At 46.0% G+C, this 18,048-nt stretch overlaps 4 protein-coding genes across 4 annotated transcripts; 1 reads left to right on the plus strand and 3 right to left on the minus strand.

Moving 5' to 3' along the window:
- Nucleotides 1-4,855: 4,855 nt before the first annotated feature.
- On the plus strand, nucleotides 4,856-8,847 carry PHALS_13101 (camk camk1 protein kinase; the record flags this gene model as incomplete). Its single annotated transcript, XM_024728790.1, has 10 exons — nucleotides 4,856-4,943; nucleotides 5,053-5,453; nucleotides 5,531-5,712; nucleotides 5,772-6,028; nucleotides 6,090-6,171; nucleotides 6,251-6,314; nucleotides 6,374-6,384; nucleotides 6,440-6,516; nucleotides 6,586-6,683; nucleotides 6,742-8,847. The coding sequence occupies 10 exons, from the start codon at nucleotides 4,856-4,858 to the stop codon at nucleotides 8,845-8,847; spliced, it is 3,366 nt and encodes a 1,121-aa protein (XP_024579233.1).
- Nucleotides 8,848-8,942: 95 nt separating this feature from the next.
- PHALS_13102 (kef-type k transport membrane component) lies at nucleotides 8,943-9,554 on the minus strand (the record flags this gene model as incomplete). The annotated part of the gene is made up of 1 exon (XM_024728792.1): nucleotides 8,943-9,554. One exon carries the CDS (start codon nucleotides 9,552-9,554, stop codon nucleotides 8,943-8,945), a length of 612 nt encoding a protein of 203 aa, XP_024579234.1.
- A 61-nt stretch (nucleotides 9,555-9,615) lies between these two features.
- On the minus strand, nucleotides 9,616-11,093 carry PHALS_13103 (kef-type k transport system membrane protein; the record flags this gene model as incomplete). The annotated part of the gene is made up of 3 exons (XM_024728793.1): nucleotides 9,616-9,654; nucleotides 9,726-9,830; nucleotides 9,933-11,093. 3 exons carry the CDS (start codon nucleotides 11,091-11,093, stop codon nucleotides 9,616-9,618), a joined length of 1,305 nt encoding a protein of 434 aa, XP_024579235.1.
- An 827-nt stretch (nucleotides 11,094-11,920) lies between these two features.
- Nucleotides 11,921-12,298, minus strand: PHALS_13104 (uncharacterized protein; the record flags this gene model as incomplete). Its single annotated transcript, XM_024728794.1, has 1 exon — nucleotides 11,921-12,298. The coding sequence occupies one exon, from the start codon at nucleotides 12,296-12,298 to the stop codon at nucleotides 11,921-11,923; it is 378 nt and encodes a 125-aa protein (XP_024579236.1).
- Nucleotides 12,299-18,048: the final 5,750 nt, after the last annotated feature.

Raw genomic sequence — 18,048 nt, forward strand, 5'->3', positions numbered from 1 at the left:
TGGTTATTACCAATTGCTCATACGAGCGAGTGATATTTCACTTACAGCGGTGAATACTCCGAGCGGCATGCTCTGGGAGTGGCAGGTGATGCCCCAAGGGCTGTCAAATGCACCAGCAATATTTAATCGTCTTGTCACGCGATTTTTCATGCCCCACCGGGCGTATGCACAGACGTACTTCGACGACATCTTCGTCAACGGTCGTTCGGAGCACGGCTGTAGAAAGAGTTTTTTCTTAAATATTTTTCGAGTATATGCGCATGAATAAGCTGTTGTTTATGCAGATGAGTGCATCTTCGGCGCATACGAAATCCCCTTTCCTGGATGCTTGATTGGGAAGCTTGGCCTTCGAGCGGATCCCGCTAAGGTTAAGGCCACTGAGAACTGGCTGGCTCCAAAGAATCAAAAGGACTTGCTCAAGCGGCTTGGCCAAGTCAACTATAGCGCGAATTATCCGAAATTGTCGAACGTCCGTAAGAAGGATACGGAATGGTATTGGGATACCGAACATCAGGAGATTTTTGAAAGGGTCAAACCCAGCCTCCTTCATGCACCAATACTGGCGTTGTCAGACCCCGATCGTCCTTTTAGTGGCTTCTGTGACGCTTCGTTCTTGCCATCGGCTGTGCACTGCTGCAAGCAGACGCCGAGGGGCGAAGTCGGGTGATAGCGTTCGACGTTCGCCAACTTTAGGCTGCGGAAAGTAGCTACCCGGTCCACGACAAGAAAGTACTTGTGATGAAGTATGCACTCGTCAAGTTCAGGGAGCACCTGCTTGGTCTAAAGCCGTTTGTGACCTATACAGATCATTGTTTATTATGCACTGCGACTTAGCCGCCTCACTTCTCGGAGAGGATGGCCAGGTAGCTCCCATTCTCTGTAGAATAAAACTTCAAGGTGAAGTTTTATCCAATAAAGTAGAAAGCTTTGGCTGATGCGTTGTCACGCAGATCGGACTATGAGCTTGCTCATATCATGACGGTGATCTCGTCACTGACGGATTTGATCCCCGCCGAATACGCGGGTTATAGTGTGTGTGTAGCGCTGCTACAGGCTTTGGGGGTAAGAATATTCGTTGAATACCGGATTGCTGTATTATAGCACCGACTCCACGGATGCGACACGAATTGGGGTTCCTCACGATTAAGACTTGAGGTACCGTATCCTCGATGTGGCACACGACACCCCACTCAGTGGTCATCTCGGTCGTGAGAAGACGTACAGCTCAATGAGTTGCCCTACTGTTAGCCCAAGCTGTACAAATAGACGAGCACATATGTGCACACGTGTGAGTCGTGCCAAAGACTGACACCCTCTCCGATTGCGGCGGCGCCCTTGGTTAGTATGCCGGTATTCTCCGGGAGTTGGCTGTTGGACTTTGTGTTTGTTCTGCCGAAGGACTCGGCGGGCGACACGGGTGTCGTGGTTTTCGTCGGTCGATTGAACAAGATGCTTCATTTTGTAGTGGTGTTAGAAACCATCGACGGTGTCAGAGACCATTGACGTTGTCGGTACAGCGACGCTACATGGACTCCCGTAGTATTTTGTCTCTGAGAGAGACCCACGCTTCAATGGGAAGTTTTGGTCGACGATTTCTAGGTGCTGAGCACGAAGCTAAATTAGCCAACAACGGACCATCTGCAGACCTATGGTCAAACTGAGCGCGCAAATTGCGTCATCGAAGACGCCCTACGCAGCGTCTGCGCTGAGATTTCGAAGCATGGAGCGCCATGCTGCTACTTGTGGAGTTTGCTCTGAACAATCCAGTGCATACATCTACCGGATACACGCCATTCTACGTGAACGGGCCCATTCATCCTCGCGTTCTGCTGACGGCGCCATTCCACGGCTCAAAGCTCGGTGGAGGAGGAATAGGCGAGCGGCTAGCTGATGTCAGCCCCCATTTTTGTCTGAAAAAAAGTCGAAGACTTCCTGTTTACCAGACTGAGTGTATCCGACACGTTCGCGATGCGATGGCTGAAAGCCAAGACATGCAGAAAGAACATGCAGACGGAAAAGGCAAGAGAAATGCTGAAACATTGAGGTCGGACACCTGGTTTTATTTTATGCTAGAAAACCTTCCTGCACATGCAGCTTCTGCTGTCTTCAAGACAAAGCTCCGTCCAAGGTTAATCGAACCTTTAATGTTGTGACCAAGCGAGACCTTAAGTATACGCTTAACCTACCGAGAAGGATGCGCACCCATCCGGTGTTGTTATGTGGGCTTGCTCAACCGAATCGGGATTCGGCGCAAGCGAATGCTGAAGCGTTGGCGCAGGGGCGGCGCTCACAAGCGCTCGACCACCCAGAAGCTGAGCCAGCATATGGTTTGAGTACGGAGTGCAATGGTTTCCGTTTTCAACGGCGCAAGACACTCAACCGTCGCATGAAGCGACGCATTCGTCTGCTCGACGGTTAGGAGCCGCTTTGACGGAGCGCGTTAGTTCATAAAATGAGGCAGTCCATGCACAAATTGCTTTGAGCTCTCGAGGTCTTTTCATAGCGAAATCGACCTCGATAAATTTTCGACAGAGTGCCGATGACGACAGAGTTTGTCCTCCGAAGCTCTAAACACATCGCGAGTCACCGGACGGCGTTCGACCAAGTCGTCATCGTCTGCCTCCGACTCGTCTCGATGAGAATGGTGGAGTCCACTATCACGTGGAGCGTCTTGTAAGTCGACGGCGTCGACAAAGTCAAGCCCAATATCTTGTAAAGTGGTGGGGAAATCCAAACTTTGATAATTTGTGGGACTTTGAGCTGCCACTTTGGCAAGACTGCCCAGACGTTGTGGACGCTTATGATCAGGAGGATCATGACGCTCCGTTTCGTCGTACGTCCCGTGCTTCTCGACAATAGCCGGGGAAGCCGAAGGACCATGAGCTGAGCTCAAACTATGGCCTTGAGCTGCTGGGATCGTAGACTCGCCAGTATGAGAGACGTCGGAGCTCGCAGGAGCGCGATGGATTATTCTATACGTCGCACGGCGACATTACTCAGGAAGTCCGCATTGCGCCCTGAGTTTGGCAAACTCAAATCTTAGATGGCGTCCTACGCGCACATTCACTTTCTTTTGGCTCCACTGTTTATTAGACAGCAAAAAAAGTTTTCGTTCCTGCTGCACCCATCGCTCAAAGAGCTCATCTTCATCTGCAGCGAGTTTGCCATGGTCGAGTACCACAGTAACATCCGCATTGTGAGTACCGGAGAGCCTCCTCTTTGCGAAGTCGAGTGCGGTACCTATCCATTGGGATTTTTGGGAACTCAGAAGTGAGCTCGGAGAGCTTTTCGTTGGTCAGGCTCAGGTGGTGTAGTGACCGAGGGTCCGATAAGTTCACACCCAACGATCGATTGATCGCGTCTTTTGCTTGAGTAGCGGTATCCGGGCTCCAATTGTTGCTCCTGTGCCTCGTCAAGGCGATTGGTCATAATACCACTACCCCCGAAAGTTAAGAGGTCGAGAAACGGACATGGTGTCCGCAAGGTTCGAGAAGGGCACACGTCGCGCCGTTGGCGCACTTCATCTTCCTCGTCATACCATGCTGGGAAGGGTGTCTCCGACTCATAGTCGACCTCCTCCGAATTCTCGACAAGGAAAGCGGACGCCCGTGGCATGCGCGGTGTGCAGCGCTGGGTTGCCAATGGCTTGGGATGTGCTTCCCGTGAAGCCGCGGACGTACTGTCCGGAGTTGCACCGCGTGTAGGAGGTGAATAAGGGCTCTGCCCTCGGGCGAACTCGGAACCAGCGAGGCTGAGTGTCTTTGGTGTCATAGACACAGGGCTCATTGAGCAGAAAATGCGTGAAGAAGGTCCTGAGGATGTAAAGGTGTCTAAGACACGCGAGCTTCGTACGAGGCGACAATCACATTTGAATTGTGGGTATCTTAATTTTGATGGGGGAGAGTGTAACAGAATAACAGGCACCTTAGGATGAAAGGGTGTGTCACACAAGATGATGTGACCACATAATGGTATGGCTACACCTTAACAAGAAGCTACTCCATGGCGAGACTGCCAGTATTCGTGCATTTTGATTAGGTTTAACTATTTAATTAGGAAAACTTATAAATTTAGATATAGGCGACTCTGCCGTGAATAAAACAAAAGAAATACAGTTTGGATTCTGAGCGGAATAGTGTATTTGGCTAGGGTCAAGGTTTTGGGTACTCTTGGAGCTAGCGGAATGCGATCCGCTACACTTATACTAGCTCTAGTATAGAATGTAAGGTCGGTGACCATAGCTTTGCCCCCTCCGCGGCAGTGTGTTGCCCCAATGGAGCACGCTTAGTGCTGAACATACGCCCAGGCAAATTAGTCCGAATGACTCACGTCATGCGCTTGTAACATATAAACATATTCATTATTGCGTGAGGCTAGCAGCCCACAAATGCGCCGGACTTCACTTTGGCAGCACCATTCATCCCATAAACGGTTCGTGGTAATTCATTTAGTTGCAAAAAGATAACCGTGCATTTTGCACAGAAGAAGCTTTGACTCATTGAGTTCGTTTATACAACGTACATAGGTTGCGTTCATTCGCTTCGCGACAGAGCGTGACCGAGGCCTCTCAATTTAAATGACTTCATTTCCTTTTCAAGATACATATAACAGATCTGAATATATGCGTTTCACTACCACTCAGGGTTACTACTTCCGAGCTCCAACAGACACTAGTGTACACCATAACAGGGGTTACTTTTTTAGAGGGTTCAATATATTGACATCAAACGATCGCTTATAGGGACATTGATAAGTTACCTTGACGAAAGCAGTTTCATCTCTTATTGCGATCTTCAATTATTGATGTGTAACATATCAGCCAATCGAATTGTATTGTACAATAGTTTGTGACACCATGGAAGAAAACTGGCTGCAGGTATCTCGACGGCGGCGTGGAAAAAATCTTAGATCACAAGACGACCTGTGGAAAAATTTAGATATTGGTAAGACTTGTGTGAAACAGTATCGTCAATTTAAAAGCTTTGCACTCATGTTCCCGCGAATGTAAGTCCATTTAAGCATAAAATGCTGATATTTTGTGTGTTTGTATAGAGGAAGAAAAGGGTGAGCCTGTACCTGATGTCTCCGCTCGTAAACAGATGCAAATAATCGATCGAGTTCACGGCATCGCTGATATTTTGCGCAAGTCCGTGCTACTAAAAGATGCACAAAGTGTAATTATGAAGCACTTTGACATGAAATCTGAAGAGACTTCAGTCAAAAATGAAGAAAACCAAGCTGACTCAACAGAGAAGACACACAGTGGGCTGACCATCGTAGGATACGGCCTTGGAAGCTTTTGCGCGTCGATAAATGCTGTACATCAGTTGGCCTTTCTTGTCGTCATGAGAGAAGCGTTTATGAAAATAGAGGCAACTTGGGATAGTCATGCAGTAGGGAGCTTGAAAAGTCGTCACATTTGTGTTGAAATTTATGATCCTGCCATGAACAAGGTCAGCGTAGATGCTTAATAACCTGCTTTGTATCTCTCTCATTTGCTCTCTTGTCATATGTGTTGAATTTACTTCAGAGCGACGTTGCAATTGCAAATTACTTTCAACTAGAAGTAATTCAAAAGAACGAGCATGGGCGTCGGCTTGTAAAGTCCAACACGGTATTCTTTATGCCACATTGTAGCAAGACGTTATATCAGAACGTCTTGGCTTGCAATTGGGGTCCTGCGATTGGAAAACTCGTCATTATCGGCAACAGGTATATACAAAGACTCATCCTTTTTCTTATGAGCATAGATGACTAATGTATATGACTAGTTTTTCAGCGTACAGAGATCGCACGCTTGTAACTAAAGAGCGTGAGAAGCTGCTTTTCGTCAGAGTGCTGCCGTATTTGAAAGAGATTCAATTATCTTGCGGTGTCGCCAAAAGCCACAAGGAGTATAGAACCTATGAGGCGGCATTCAATGACCTTAGCGTGCATATATTTCCTTCCCAGTTGCTTACCCGTGGTCTTAAAGACGACACTCTTTTGGGTAACAAAATGGGAGCTGTAGCTACTACGCCAGAATTTTGTACTACTATATCTTAAAGTGTTGAGCATAAGTTATAGAAACCATATCATTCTTATTCTAGCGGTCAAGAAAGAGTCACTTCGAATGGTAGTGACGTGCGAAACTCCGATAACCGCAGACCAAATCCTTGATAACGGATTATTGTGACTACTCACATACACTACCATATTTGTAGCATCGCACATTTCAACCCCAGACCTTCATTTCATGCATCTTGTCTAGATATATAAAGACACAAAAGCGGGCGAGTCGTCCGTTTCCATCACGTGCACGTTTCTCCTTCCAGGTTCGTTTTGTTGCTTTAGTAGCCTTTTATTCGTCTCTTTGTTCAATGGCTTTTGCAAGGTGCATAGGAGGTGAGCCAGATCCTTTGTGCTGTGCGACAGTGACCCGTGACATTCCCTCTCGTAGCATGAAGGTGCGTCATCTCTTAGGTTGGTCACGCCCTACGGATATGGCCATGAGCAGTTTTCAAACGAGCAAGATAAGTAAGATGTCAAGCTCTAGCAACAACAAAGAGCACAATGTTGATGAGTTTGGATACACATCTTTTAAAGAGGTTGACTCACTGTCGATAAACGGACTCCTTTCACCCGAATCAGTCGCTGCTCGAAGTCGAAATAACAACTCACAGGATATGGAATTCTCGCACAATGTAAGATATGACAATGAACATTATCTTGAACAATACTAATCGCTTGTTTTTTCTGAAGCTCAAAAGTGATGAAAACAAGCCTGAGAATGCCGTGGACAAGGTACTGACAGCAGCTCCTGTCAGTAGAGAAAAGCGGACGCCTTCTGCAGCTCATTGCAGCAACAATAATAACTCATCAACATCAGCCTATACGTCTCAATTCCGGGTTGCCATACCCACAAATTTCGATAAAACGCCAACGGCGTCTCCTCCAAAAGTAACATTTCGTAAAGGTGAAAAAAGTTTCCTTGATTTTCATCAGCATTATGCGATCACAAGACATTTGGGCGAAGGTTCGTACTCGACTGTAAAACAGGTGACGCATCGTAAGAAAGGAGGCTTTTACGCATGCAAAATTGTTGATAAATTAAGTCTTTCAGATGTCGATCGTGCCGCGTTATCACACGAGGTTCGCGTCCTCTCCAGTGTCAACCACGTCAATATTATGCGCTTGTACGAAGTCATTGAAGACGATGCAAAGTGTTATTTAGTCACAGAGCTAGCAGAAGGAGGAGATTTGTTTGATCGTATTGTCAAACATGGTAAATTTTCTGAACGAGAGGCGCAGAAGGTCATGGCAGCACTTGTGGAAGCGTTATACTATTGTCATTTACACAATATCATTCACCGTGACGTCAAACCTGAAAATGTGCTGCTTTCAGGCGATGACGTAAAATTGTGCGACTTTGGCTTTGCTAGACAACTCAATCATCAAGATGATCAGGCTTCGGACTCATGTGGTACACCAGGCTATGCTGCGCCAGAGATTTTAGATGGAAGATCTTATGGTCTCGAAGTCGACGTTTTCTCACTAGGTGTTGTGACTTACATAATGTTGTGCGGATATCCTCCGTTTCCGATGAAACTCGCTCAACTTCGTACACATCGTTTTAATGTGCGTTACCCGTCGAAAGATTGGGCTGCTATTCACCCCGATGTCAAGACTCTGATCTCGCACATGCTCCACGTGGATCCAAAAGAGAGACCGACAATGGCAGTTCTTCGAACAAATCCGTGGGTTAAAGCTGGTCGGATTACTCTTGAGCGTCTACGCCGGGAAAATGAAGAACGTCAGCGTCTAGCCGACCTCACCCGACGACAACAAGCCGCGTCGGCTATTCGCAAAAAGCTTGTCATGGGTGGCTTTGAAGCTATTAAGTATGGACGCAACGGGTTACCTCATCGCACAAAGTTGCGCTTGTCAACGGATGGGAAAGTCATGAGCTGGCAGCCCAAGTTACTGAAGCGGAGCTTGCTACGCTACCAGAACGCACGCACTTTTACAAGTTTATTTGGCATAAGTGGCAAAAACAATACTGAGGAAAAAAACTCATCAGCTTTACAGGACGAGGGTTCTAAGTCTGAAACGCGGCGACCAGCAGTAGGTACGTCTTATAAAGACGAGTCTGCCGACGCTTGTTCCACGGTCAATAATGTTGACGGCGCAGGAAGTACTACCGACGCTATTAACGAAAAGCGATTTTGGTGGCGCTCGCTACATCGAGAGCGTAGTTCAAAGACTGAGCGAACGGCCAGCGGCGGATTTACGCGTCCAACTACTACTCGACAGACTGCTAGCACTCCGTCATCGCCAATAACGCCACCCATAGTCAAAGTGTTGCGTTTTCCAACCCCCAATGTAACATTGGAGCATACAGAGTCTCCATACGCGACATCATCAGATCGATTGGATGATTCAATTAAGCTGCATGACATAAGAGAGTTATTGCCAGGTGATCGCGCGATATTCTTTGCAGGACACGCGATGAACTTGCCAAATTCGTCGAAACGTGCGGTGGATCCGGCTTGTGTATTGTCTGTCTGCACACGCTATCGGGAGCTTCACTTGGAATTCTCAAATGAAGGAGTTCGCGACGGATTCATGTATTTATTACAACAAGCAACATTGCCCTTGCACCAATGTGCTTTGACTCAATCGCATTTGATGATGGCGACGGCAACGCCTCCACCGGTACCGCTCTCCTTATCGAGTAGACAACGTGGAGCAATGACGCCATTAGAGGAAGAAATAAATCGAAGCAGTGGACCTGAAGTTGATGAAGATATTGATGAGGCTAGAGCGAAGGAAGCGATGGCAGCAAGACCCAATAATCAGGCTGAATAAACCTGCTCTTAATTTAATCTTGCGCAGGAGCAAGAGGTAATTGCAATGCTTGCAATTCACCATAATCCAAAATACTACTGTTCGAATACACAAGTTTAATTTTTAGAGACTTGGTGCCTTCTTGAGGGCGAAAACGAATCTTTTCCTTTTTCGGAGTCCAAAAAGGCGCTTGAGCCTTCGTGTTGTTGAGACTTCACGTCGGCGATTCTGTGCTGCTCTATTGGTTTGTCTTGTGTCAAGGGCAATCGATAAATTGACTTTTGACGCGCGAGTACGACTCTGCGATTAAACACTGACGAGCATGCGAGAAAGACCGAGATGGCACCCACAAAAAGCAAGTATGTCCGACGCGAGACGAGCTGGGATGCATGAGCCTTGATCATAAAAATTAGCGCAAGCTCACCGATTTGACAGAGTCCAACAGCAGCCATTAGTGCCTTGCGAGGACTTATTCGAAAAAAAGTCATGACCACAGTCATGGACATTGTCTTGATACCCACAATCATGAGGACCATTGACAGAATCTCACCCGCATTGCGAATTAAAAACATTGGATGCAAAATCATACCCACACAAGCGAAAAACATGCTGCCAAACAAATTTTCCATCACACGAATCGACATAAAAGCAGCTTTGGCATTGCTGGAAACGTGCACAAAGGCCAATCCGGCCAAAAAAGCGCCGCATTCGAGGGATAATCCGATCATTTCGGAGAAAAGAGCCATGAAGAGGCATACGGACACAACACCTAAAAGCAGGAGTGGGGCGTTATGCACTTCTTCCATAGCCGTCAAAAAACGCAACAGTCTTGGAACAACGTGTTGGTGCAAACATAACGTCAAACCAACAACCATAGCGTACGCCACGACCGTACGCACCATAGCAACTCCAATACTTCCAACAGATCGCACAGAAAACCACTCCGGAGTGCCAAGTGCAAAGCTCATAAGTAGATCTTGAATTGCAATGATTGAGGTCACTGTCTACAATACACGTACATTTTTAATAATTAGTTATTGCGAAAAGTCATCCGGAAATACCGTGGTCACAATGAGCAACACAAAGATGTGAAATAAGTAACTAACCCGTCCAAAAGAAGAGTCCTGGATCCGATGTTCCCGGATGTGCTCGTAAAGCGGTGCAGTAGTCGAAAAACACACACCGAGGCCAATACTAAGTCCTTCAACGAAAGATCGTGTCCATCCGGTATAAACTGCTACACATGCAACAAGCAGCACAGTCGACATAATGTACGCTATTCCACCGACAAAATACTTCCGTAATATATTTTCGGGCTGTTGTGGTGAATACGAAGCTCCATGGCCAAACAGCAGAAACACAGAGCCAAAAAGCGAAATTGTTTCGACTTCCTTGTACAATCTCACGACACCCAAACACGACGGTCCGACCAAAGCTCCTCCAAGCACATAACCGGCATGAGGAGGAATATTACAATATGTCGCAATAATTCCTCCAATAGCCGATATCCCAAGCAAAACTGCCACTTGCGCCAAAAGCTCCATATCATAGTGCAATACTGCTGGATCTGCCTTCTTCTCCGCTGCTTCCAGTTTTTTTAATTGTTTTGCATTCAATCCCATGGTATTTTTCAAATGTCCTGTTTCATAGTCCACTTCTTTAAATCCGTCTTTTTCCAGCTTTTGCTCTCGCTTCTCATCTTCCTGATTTGCAAGCACTTCTTTTAGTTTTTTGGACTGCAATTCTTCCTCCTGCTCAACGTGTTCAAGCTCTAGTAGCGTTCCATTGAGTCCTAAAGCGAGTCTCTCGAGATTTCTTTGTATTGAAAGTAATTCATTTCTTACGTTTTGCCGCTCTAAAATCTGAGCTTGAGTATATTTAGCAAATTGACCGCCTGCGTCCATATACTGCAGACTTTTGTTCACAGAGAGCTCAAGCTGACGGACAATGTGAAGATGTTCCTCGACCTGCTCGATAGACACGTCGGCTGCAGTAATTTCTACATCAAACTCGCCTTGAGAACCATGAGCACTACCGATAAAGCTTGAAGAAGACACTGAAAGCGCAGGTTCAAGCTCGAGAACCGTGTTCAAGGACTCGGAAGTCGTTTCTGGTGGCAAACTGGGTGCTAGAGTCACTGAAGGCTGGTTTTCATACTCTTGAGGTACGTCAGTAAGAGCAACAGCTTCAAAGTGTGGGATGATGAGGAGTCCAAGCACCAGCAGCATCAATGACGTCAGCATTCTGCCATTTTGAGAGCGCAACATTGAGACTTTTTGCCAGAATAATTGTGATGCTGCAGTTTTTAATATAGAATAACTAAATTTATTTAGAACTCTTTTAGATTTCAATGGATCTCGTTCAAAATTTAAGCTGGAATTGGAGAAGAGAGAGAATCACTCCGAATGTCTTTGATACTTTACACATGGTGAGAAACTTCTGCTTCTATTCTACTCGTTGCAGCGAAATGTCGGCGTGATTCTTGTTCTCCGTCCTTCGGCGTGCACACGTTCAGTAGGAATTGATTGGTGCTTATTTTTGAGTTCTTTAATGCTAGTGGCTTAAAAAATGATTCAGGCATGCAATTGTTGTTCGCTGTTAGATCATATTCAGTTTTAAGACATACATATGTTGTTTCATCAGTTTATTGTTCAACAATTATAAGCGGATGAAAATCGACTTTCGGTACACATATATGAAGCGACATGAAAGCTTTAAGCATACAAACTAGATACTAGATGACAACAATTTCGATCATACTTTCTTGCTCAAACTGAGATTAATAGTATAGTCAAAGAACCTGACAAATTCTAAAGGTGAGTGGAATCAGATACGCCATCGGGGGCCATAGGGAACATTGTAAATTGGATACGCTGTTAGACCGCGAACATCTCTTCGATACTGAAGCTTACTTTTCTTCTCATTGGTGAGCAGAACGCTGATGATAGATATAATAGTGTTGGTCTAATGGTGTATAATGTCGTTATAATGTCGTATGACTTTCACAATGAGAGTTATTCCATGGATTGAAGCAGAACATGTCGACTAAAAAAGCACTTTAGGTATCGAAATTACAATACGATTAAAATTACAGCTAAGGATCTAGATAGCGGTACACAGGCTTTGATGTGTGTATTTGCTGTACGCCATTTGAATTAGATTCACCTAACAATGGGTGCACCAGTGACCCTAAATTGTTGTCCGATCCCATTTCGGAGCCTGTTGTCTGCAATTCTTGAGATGCTGCCTCCTGTGGCCACCAGTATGCGTCAAAACACCCTGAAGCAACGCCTACAAAGAGAAGTAATACAAAGAAGAACCACCAGGTTGCTCGAAGTCCTGCTGGGTCATTTGAACAGATCTTAGATCCGCTGGAATTGATCCAGCACTCAGAAGCTAGCACTCGACTCTGACACCACGTAGTAAATGGAACCACCACGAAAATGATGTTGATACAAGTAAAGAGCCGCATCACGAGAAGTTTGCTCACGGTATTTTCTGCACCATATAGCTTTCTTAATCAAATCCGACGCGACCTTTCGTAAGATATTACACGCTACTCATACAATGTCTTTGACGATGGAGGAAGTTACAAGTCCAGTGAAAGAACTCTATTCTTACCAGATTTTATGGAAACTATATTAACTGGTTCATTGCGATACCCGTAAGAGGAGTAGTAACAGATAAACGATTCTTATACTGTTCATGGTTTTTAAACGAGTGTAATGTCAGGTGAGCGCTAAATGTTGGAATAATCACATTGTCACCGCAAACTTTATACAACTTACTATTATCGCTCATTCATCGGTAATGTGATTCCACAAAAGCACCCAATAATGAAGATTATCAACTGATGCGAATTTGCAGACCATTTAAAACACACCACCTCTCATAAGACTGCTGGTTGGGATAGAATGATTGATTTCGTTTTTCTTTCATCCACCAATAATTCTTGTAAAGGTACTCCAGAGTCGATTTGAATTTAAGAGCTAGCTGTATCGAGACGGCATTCAACTCCTTCAGCTTCATAAATAACAGCAAAGTGCAATCACTTATCAAATCAATTCGAACTAAATGTTAGATATCGTCGAAAAAGGGATTCAGTTGAGATGTTGCCAATAGCATTGCATTGTTCAGGTCTAGACTTCGCTTAAGTATGCGATAAAATTCCCGTAAAGACTTTCTCAATTTAATGCTCGTTTATCAATCACAATTACGTCGCTTCGGACTGTATGATGGATGATCTATCTCTTCATTTCCTCTTCGTAGAAAAATTGAATCTCCAAAAAAACATCAAGCGAATTAATGATATCACAGTGTAATTGCGAGAGCTGTTGGGGATTCCAGTCTTAGGAGCCTATGCAGCTTGGCGGGAGTGGAAGTTAGCTAGCTCACTGCCAGTCAATTTGTGCTGGGGTAAAAGATGCGAAAAAAGAAACGTATTGGTGTGATCGGGTGTGTTGTGGAGTATGTATCGGCGACGAATTTGGGTACTTAACCCATTGACTTTGTACTTTACCACTTGTGTCACCTTTTCGAAGCAACACTTTTTGCATCACATCTAGCATGTCTATCTAAGGCGCAGCTAACAAATCACGTAAACCTCGGGCCCTCTTTTCGGAGTTTTATAATCTTCATAAATACTGACATTTGGTAAATTGAATTTTCACGATCAATATAAGTGTAACATAAATCTTGTACGACTGTACCGTTTTGTAATTGATGCGTAACATCAAACGTATAAGACTTAGATATTTCAGTACTTGCCCCACTCTATGAAGAAGGAATCGAAAGCCTCTAGTGTAACGAGCTGCCTATGTTGCTTGCTAGATATCTATAAAGATTTTAAAAAAGTTTTTTACTAACACTTTTTCGGTTTTCTATTTTCAAACATAAAACTATATACATTGCACAACGTCAGACTCCACGCAACTCAATTGCCATGCACCGGACACAGAAAGCTCCGGCTGAAAGATTCCGCATGGGTCCACTCACAAAAAAATGATTTCGTACGCTTCACCTCGTTGCAAAACCAAAGCATTTTTAGTAATACGATTCCTACTTGCCTATTTCAAAAGTGACATTTATTTTTGAATAAGTATAAATCAAATTTATTGCAAAAGTATATTGTCTGATTATGCTCAATATTAGACCAATCATACTGCACTATAAGCCCACATGTCCCACTGATGTCTATCTAACGGGTTCCATGGACCTCATAAGTACCAGTCCTTTTGGTGCTTGCCAGTAGGGCAACGCGTTCGTGCTCCGTGGTACATATCCCCATCAAAATTGGGACCTTACTGGGGTTAACCTGTATTTTTCCTGAAAAGCACTGCTCAGAGTGAATGTTCAACAAGCCCACACTGTCAAAGTAATACTTGTAATGGGCTATATTTAGCCATTACAGGAAGCTATATATATACCTTCGGTATGCATCGTGGGATATGATAAAAAGAAGGGTACAGTATTTTGTTCCCAAGTGCATACGTGACATCTTATATGAAGTTACAAACATTCAGTGTGATACAGAATGCTAGTTCCTACTTGGGAATTGTACTGGTGACGAGACCGACGTGTCTCTGTCTTTCGGAGTCGGTAGCGCAAGCCAGTCACTTCTACTGGCTACTTTCCACGAAAGCTGAAATTTAAGCTGTGTATACCCAAGATCTTGCATATAGCTTGGCTCATTTGGATTCAGTTGTAAATTTGTCTTAAATGTCTAAAGTAGCTCTTCTTCCCCTCAAGTCTAGACTGTCTCTCTCCGAAATGAGAATTGCCGAACTACTAAACCCTAGTACACACACATTCTGAGGAAGGCTTAGGTCAACTTATACACCTCATCTCGTGTTGCTCGCTTCCAGCAAGATGTTGACTTACGTAGAAGGGAGGAAAGGTAAAGCTACAACTATTAGTATAGCCAATAAGCTTTTAACATCCCTACCCTGATAAGTACTCTCATTTCTAATACGTAGCGGGGTTACACTTACCCTTGTATGAAGGAGAGGGGTCACACATGATGATGTTACCGTACATAGGTGTGTATTACATAATTTGGTGAATTCACATAATGGTGTGGCTACAAGAAGCCGAATTGTCAGTAGTTATGCATATTAATCCGGTTTTTCTATTTAATCAGGAAAACCTACGGTTTTAGATATAGACGGCTCTGCCGCAAAAAAACCGATAATTTCAGTCTTAATTCGAACGGAAGAGTACATTGGGTTTCGGTTTTGGGTACTCTTGAAGTTAGCAGATCGCGATCCGCTCACTCGTCCTTTTCATACCAGGGTTACACTTCTCTTTCGAAATTTAAGACTATTTCTTTTAAGCAAGTGGTTCTAGTATAGAATGAAAGTCGGTGATCTAAAGTAAGCTTCCTTCAGGCAAAGAGCTAGGGTCGCCCAGCCAGACTTAGTAGCGCTCGTAGTCAATCTACGCCTGAGTCGTTACGACTGATCCTCTATGAGAATGGACCAATTCTCCTATTTGCCCCAGGGCATGCAGGTCGGGCTAATTAAGCTGACATCCCTGCTTAACCCTGAGGGCGTACAACACCTTGCTTCGCAAGGACCCGAAGCAATAAGCGCGCGTCTGGAGGTGTTTTCGAGTTATGATAATACTCTACTAGAACACCTGAAGCAGAAGATGTCGACGACGACTACATCCATGACGCCACCATCGACGACGGAAGACTCCTCCCGGCCCAGGCCGCTCATGGTGAACATGAAGACCTTCGAGGGTAAGGATGAGGAGAGTCTCCTGCTCTGGGTGAGAGGGGCCGAGATGGCTATGGCATCCACCATGCTCCAAAACCAGCCACAGCAGATGGCGCTAGTTATCTCCAAGCCCGGGGGCTAAGCGCTAGAATGGGCACTGACGTGCGGATTTCGGTTGGAGCGACGTTTCCCTCCTGGATAGAGCTGAAGCTGCAGCTTTCTCACCGCCCAATCTAGCATATTGCGTATGATCGAGATACCTTGCCGCCCGACAGGGCAAAAAAGAGTTGGTGGACTTTCTCCAAGAGTTGCGTACTGTCATTGCCGCGATGGCATCCGATAATCTCCCCGAGGCGGTCGCAGTGACCGTCTTTATGGAGAACCTCCGCACTGGCGTGGTCAGAATGGAAGTCTTCCGTGTACATCCGTCTTTTTTATAAGAGGCGGTGAATGTGGCAGCAAATGCCGAATTTAACTCTAACTCGACGCGATTTGGCTGGAATGCACACTCTCAGAGCTCGTTGAGGGGGCCTGAGCCAGTGAAACTCAGCTATGCAGAGAAAGAGGAGGCAGAGTTTCAAGCTGCCGGGCAGCGTTTGAACACCCGACGGGATTTTATTCGTGGAGACACTCACCACCTTCCGACTGGCTGTCCCCTGCGCAAGGCGCGTCAAGTTTCATCAAACCGCCGTCTCGCTTCTCACCAATCTTCTAACACCCAGCAGGCGCGGGGCACCCCCCTGGAGGAGAACTAAGTTCTGTTGAGCCTCAAAGAGGTAGAGGTCAGCAAGTCCTATGCCGGATGAGCTTCGTGCTCTTGAACACCGAATGTGTATACAATCCGGGCTTGCTGGTCGTAAAGCGACCGTGAAGGGCTTTGAGAAAATATAGAAGATCCTGATCGATTTCGGGTGATCGAGCCAATATGCTCGACGCTCCACAATCGGAGGGAGTCAGCTGTATGCCCCAGGCGCTGAAAGCACGGTTGAGTGACACCGTAATTGTTCGCTTCGCGACGTGGACTTGTATCACGGTGCCGAGGGTCCTGTAGACCTCAGTATCAAGTTTATTGACCTTAATTGCATGGAACGCGGCTTGGTCTTGGCTTGGATGCAAAATATGACCCTATCCTTGGTATGGTATGGTGGGAACACCCTGAGCCATGGATTGATTGGAGGTCGAAGATTTTGGGCGCTACGCGCACGTCTCCTGGTGGAGCTTTGGTGAGTCATGAACCCGCTTCTACTAGGAAGCAGAAGTGCTATTGGCACAGGCACTGAACTAGAATGGTCAATATGCAAGACATCGGAGTATCCGAGTTGTCAAACACTGAAGATGTTTTGGACAAGTGTCGCGAGCATGGCTCGCGGTCTGAACGTTGAGTGGCACATTGCCCACTCAGCACTGCTCAAGTATCAAAGCAGTTACTGCATGCCAAGAGTGGCATGGTCGGACGAGGTTCGAGGCATTGAGGGCGAAGGCCCAGTTATGCGAATGGAGTGGCACGTAATCCACTGAGCACTGCTCAAATATCAAAGCAGTTGCTGCATGCCAAGAGTGGCATGGTCGGACGAGGTCCGAGACATCGAAGGCGAGGCCCCAGCGATCGCGTGGATCGGCACGCTATCCACTGGACAATCGTCGGATGTTATTAATAACATCAGGGCTATGATGGAGCAGGGAGTGGGAACACTGGGCGAAGCTGAGTGCATGTTCCCACAGGTCTCGACGAGACGTAAAACCTCTATAGAGAGGCGACGGTGAGGACGTATATTATCTGCAAGACGCAGGCGGTCGACTCTGACCCAGGGTGTGTCTACCGTCATAGCTATGCACCCTTGTCAACGGTATGACGGGAGAGAAAGACGGCAACGTCAGCCTCAAGGCTATTTCCGCGGTAGGTGATCTTCTTGAACCGGGCCAGATGTCTCTCGAAGAGTTTGGCTGTGCCGTGAAGGTACGTAATTTAGCCGAGGTGGTCATTATAAGACCGAACCAGAAGATCATCTCGTCGTCGCTTCTGGAAAAAGCTGTCCTGGAAAATACCAAGAGCGTGCCGAACGCATTTTCAGGATCGTAGATCCTGAAGGATCCTTCGGATCTGTATTACCCTTTGGTAAATGAATCTCAATACGCCGTTCCAAAGACCCGCCGTCGGTTCTACCTTCGGACCGAGGTTTGCGTCATGAGATTGACTTGATCCCGGTAACCAAATACTGCTTAACACGCCAATGGTCCCTCCCCAAAGAGCAATTTGACGTCATTGACTTTTCGGGCGAAGCACGAGGCAGGAATGGTGCGTGAGTACAAGTCTCTCCATATGACACCCACGTTTTGTGTCCGGAAGCCGAACGGCAAGTGGCATGTCGTTCATGCTTACAATAAGCTCAACGCTGCCACCATTTCGGCACAGACGCGGATTTCTAGAAAGGATGTTCTTCAGATCAACATGGTGGGATGTACGAAGTACAGTGCGCTCGACTTGGTCGATGGGTATTACCAA

Source organism: Plasmopara halstedii (assembly GCF_900000015.1).
Source record: "Plasmopara halstedii genome assembly, contig: Scaffold_650, whole genome shotgun sequence".
NCBI classification, from domain to species: Eukaryota; Oomycota; class Peronosporomycetes; order Peronosporales; family Peronosporaceae; genus Plasmopara; species Plasmopara halstedii.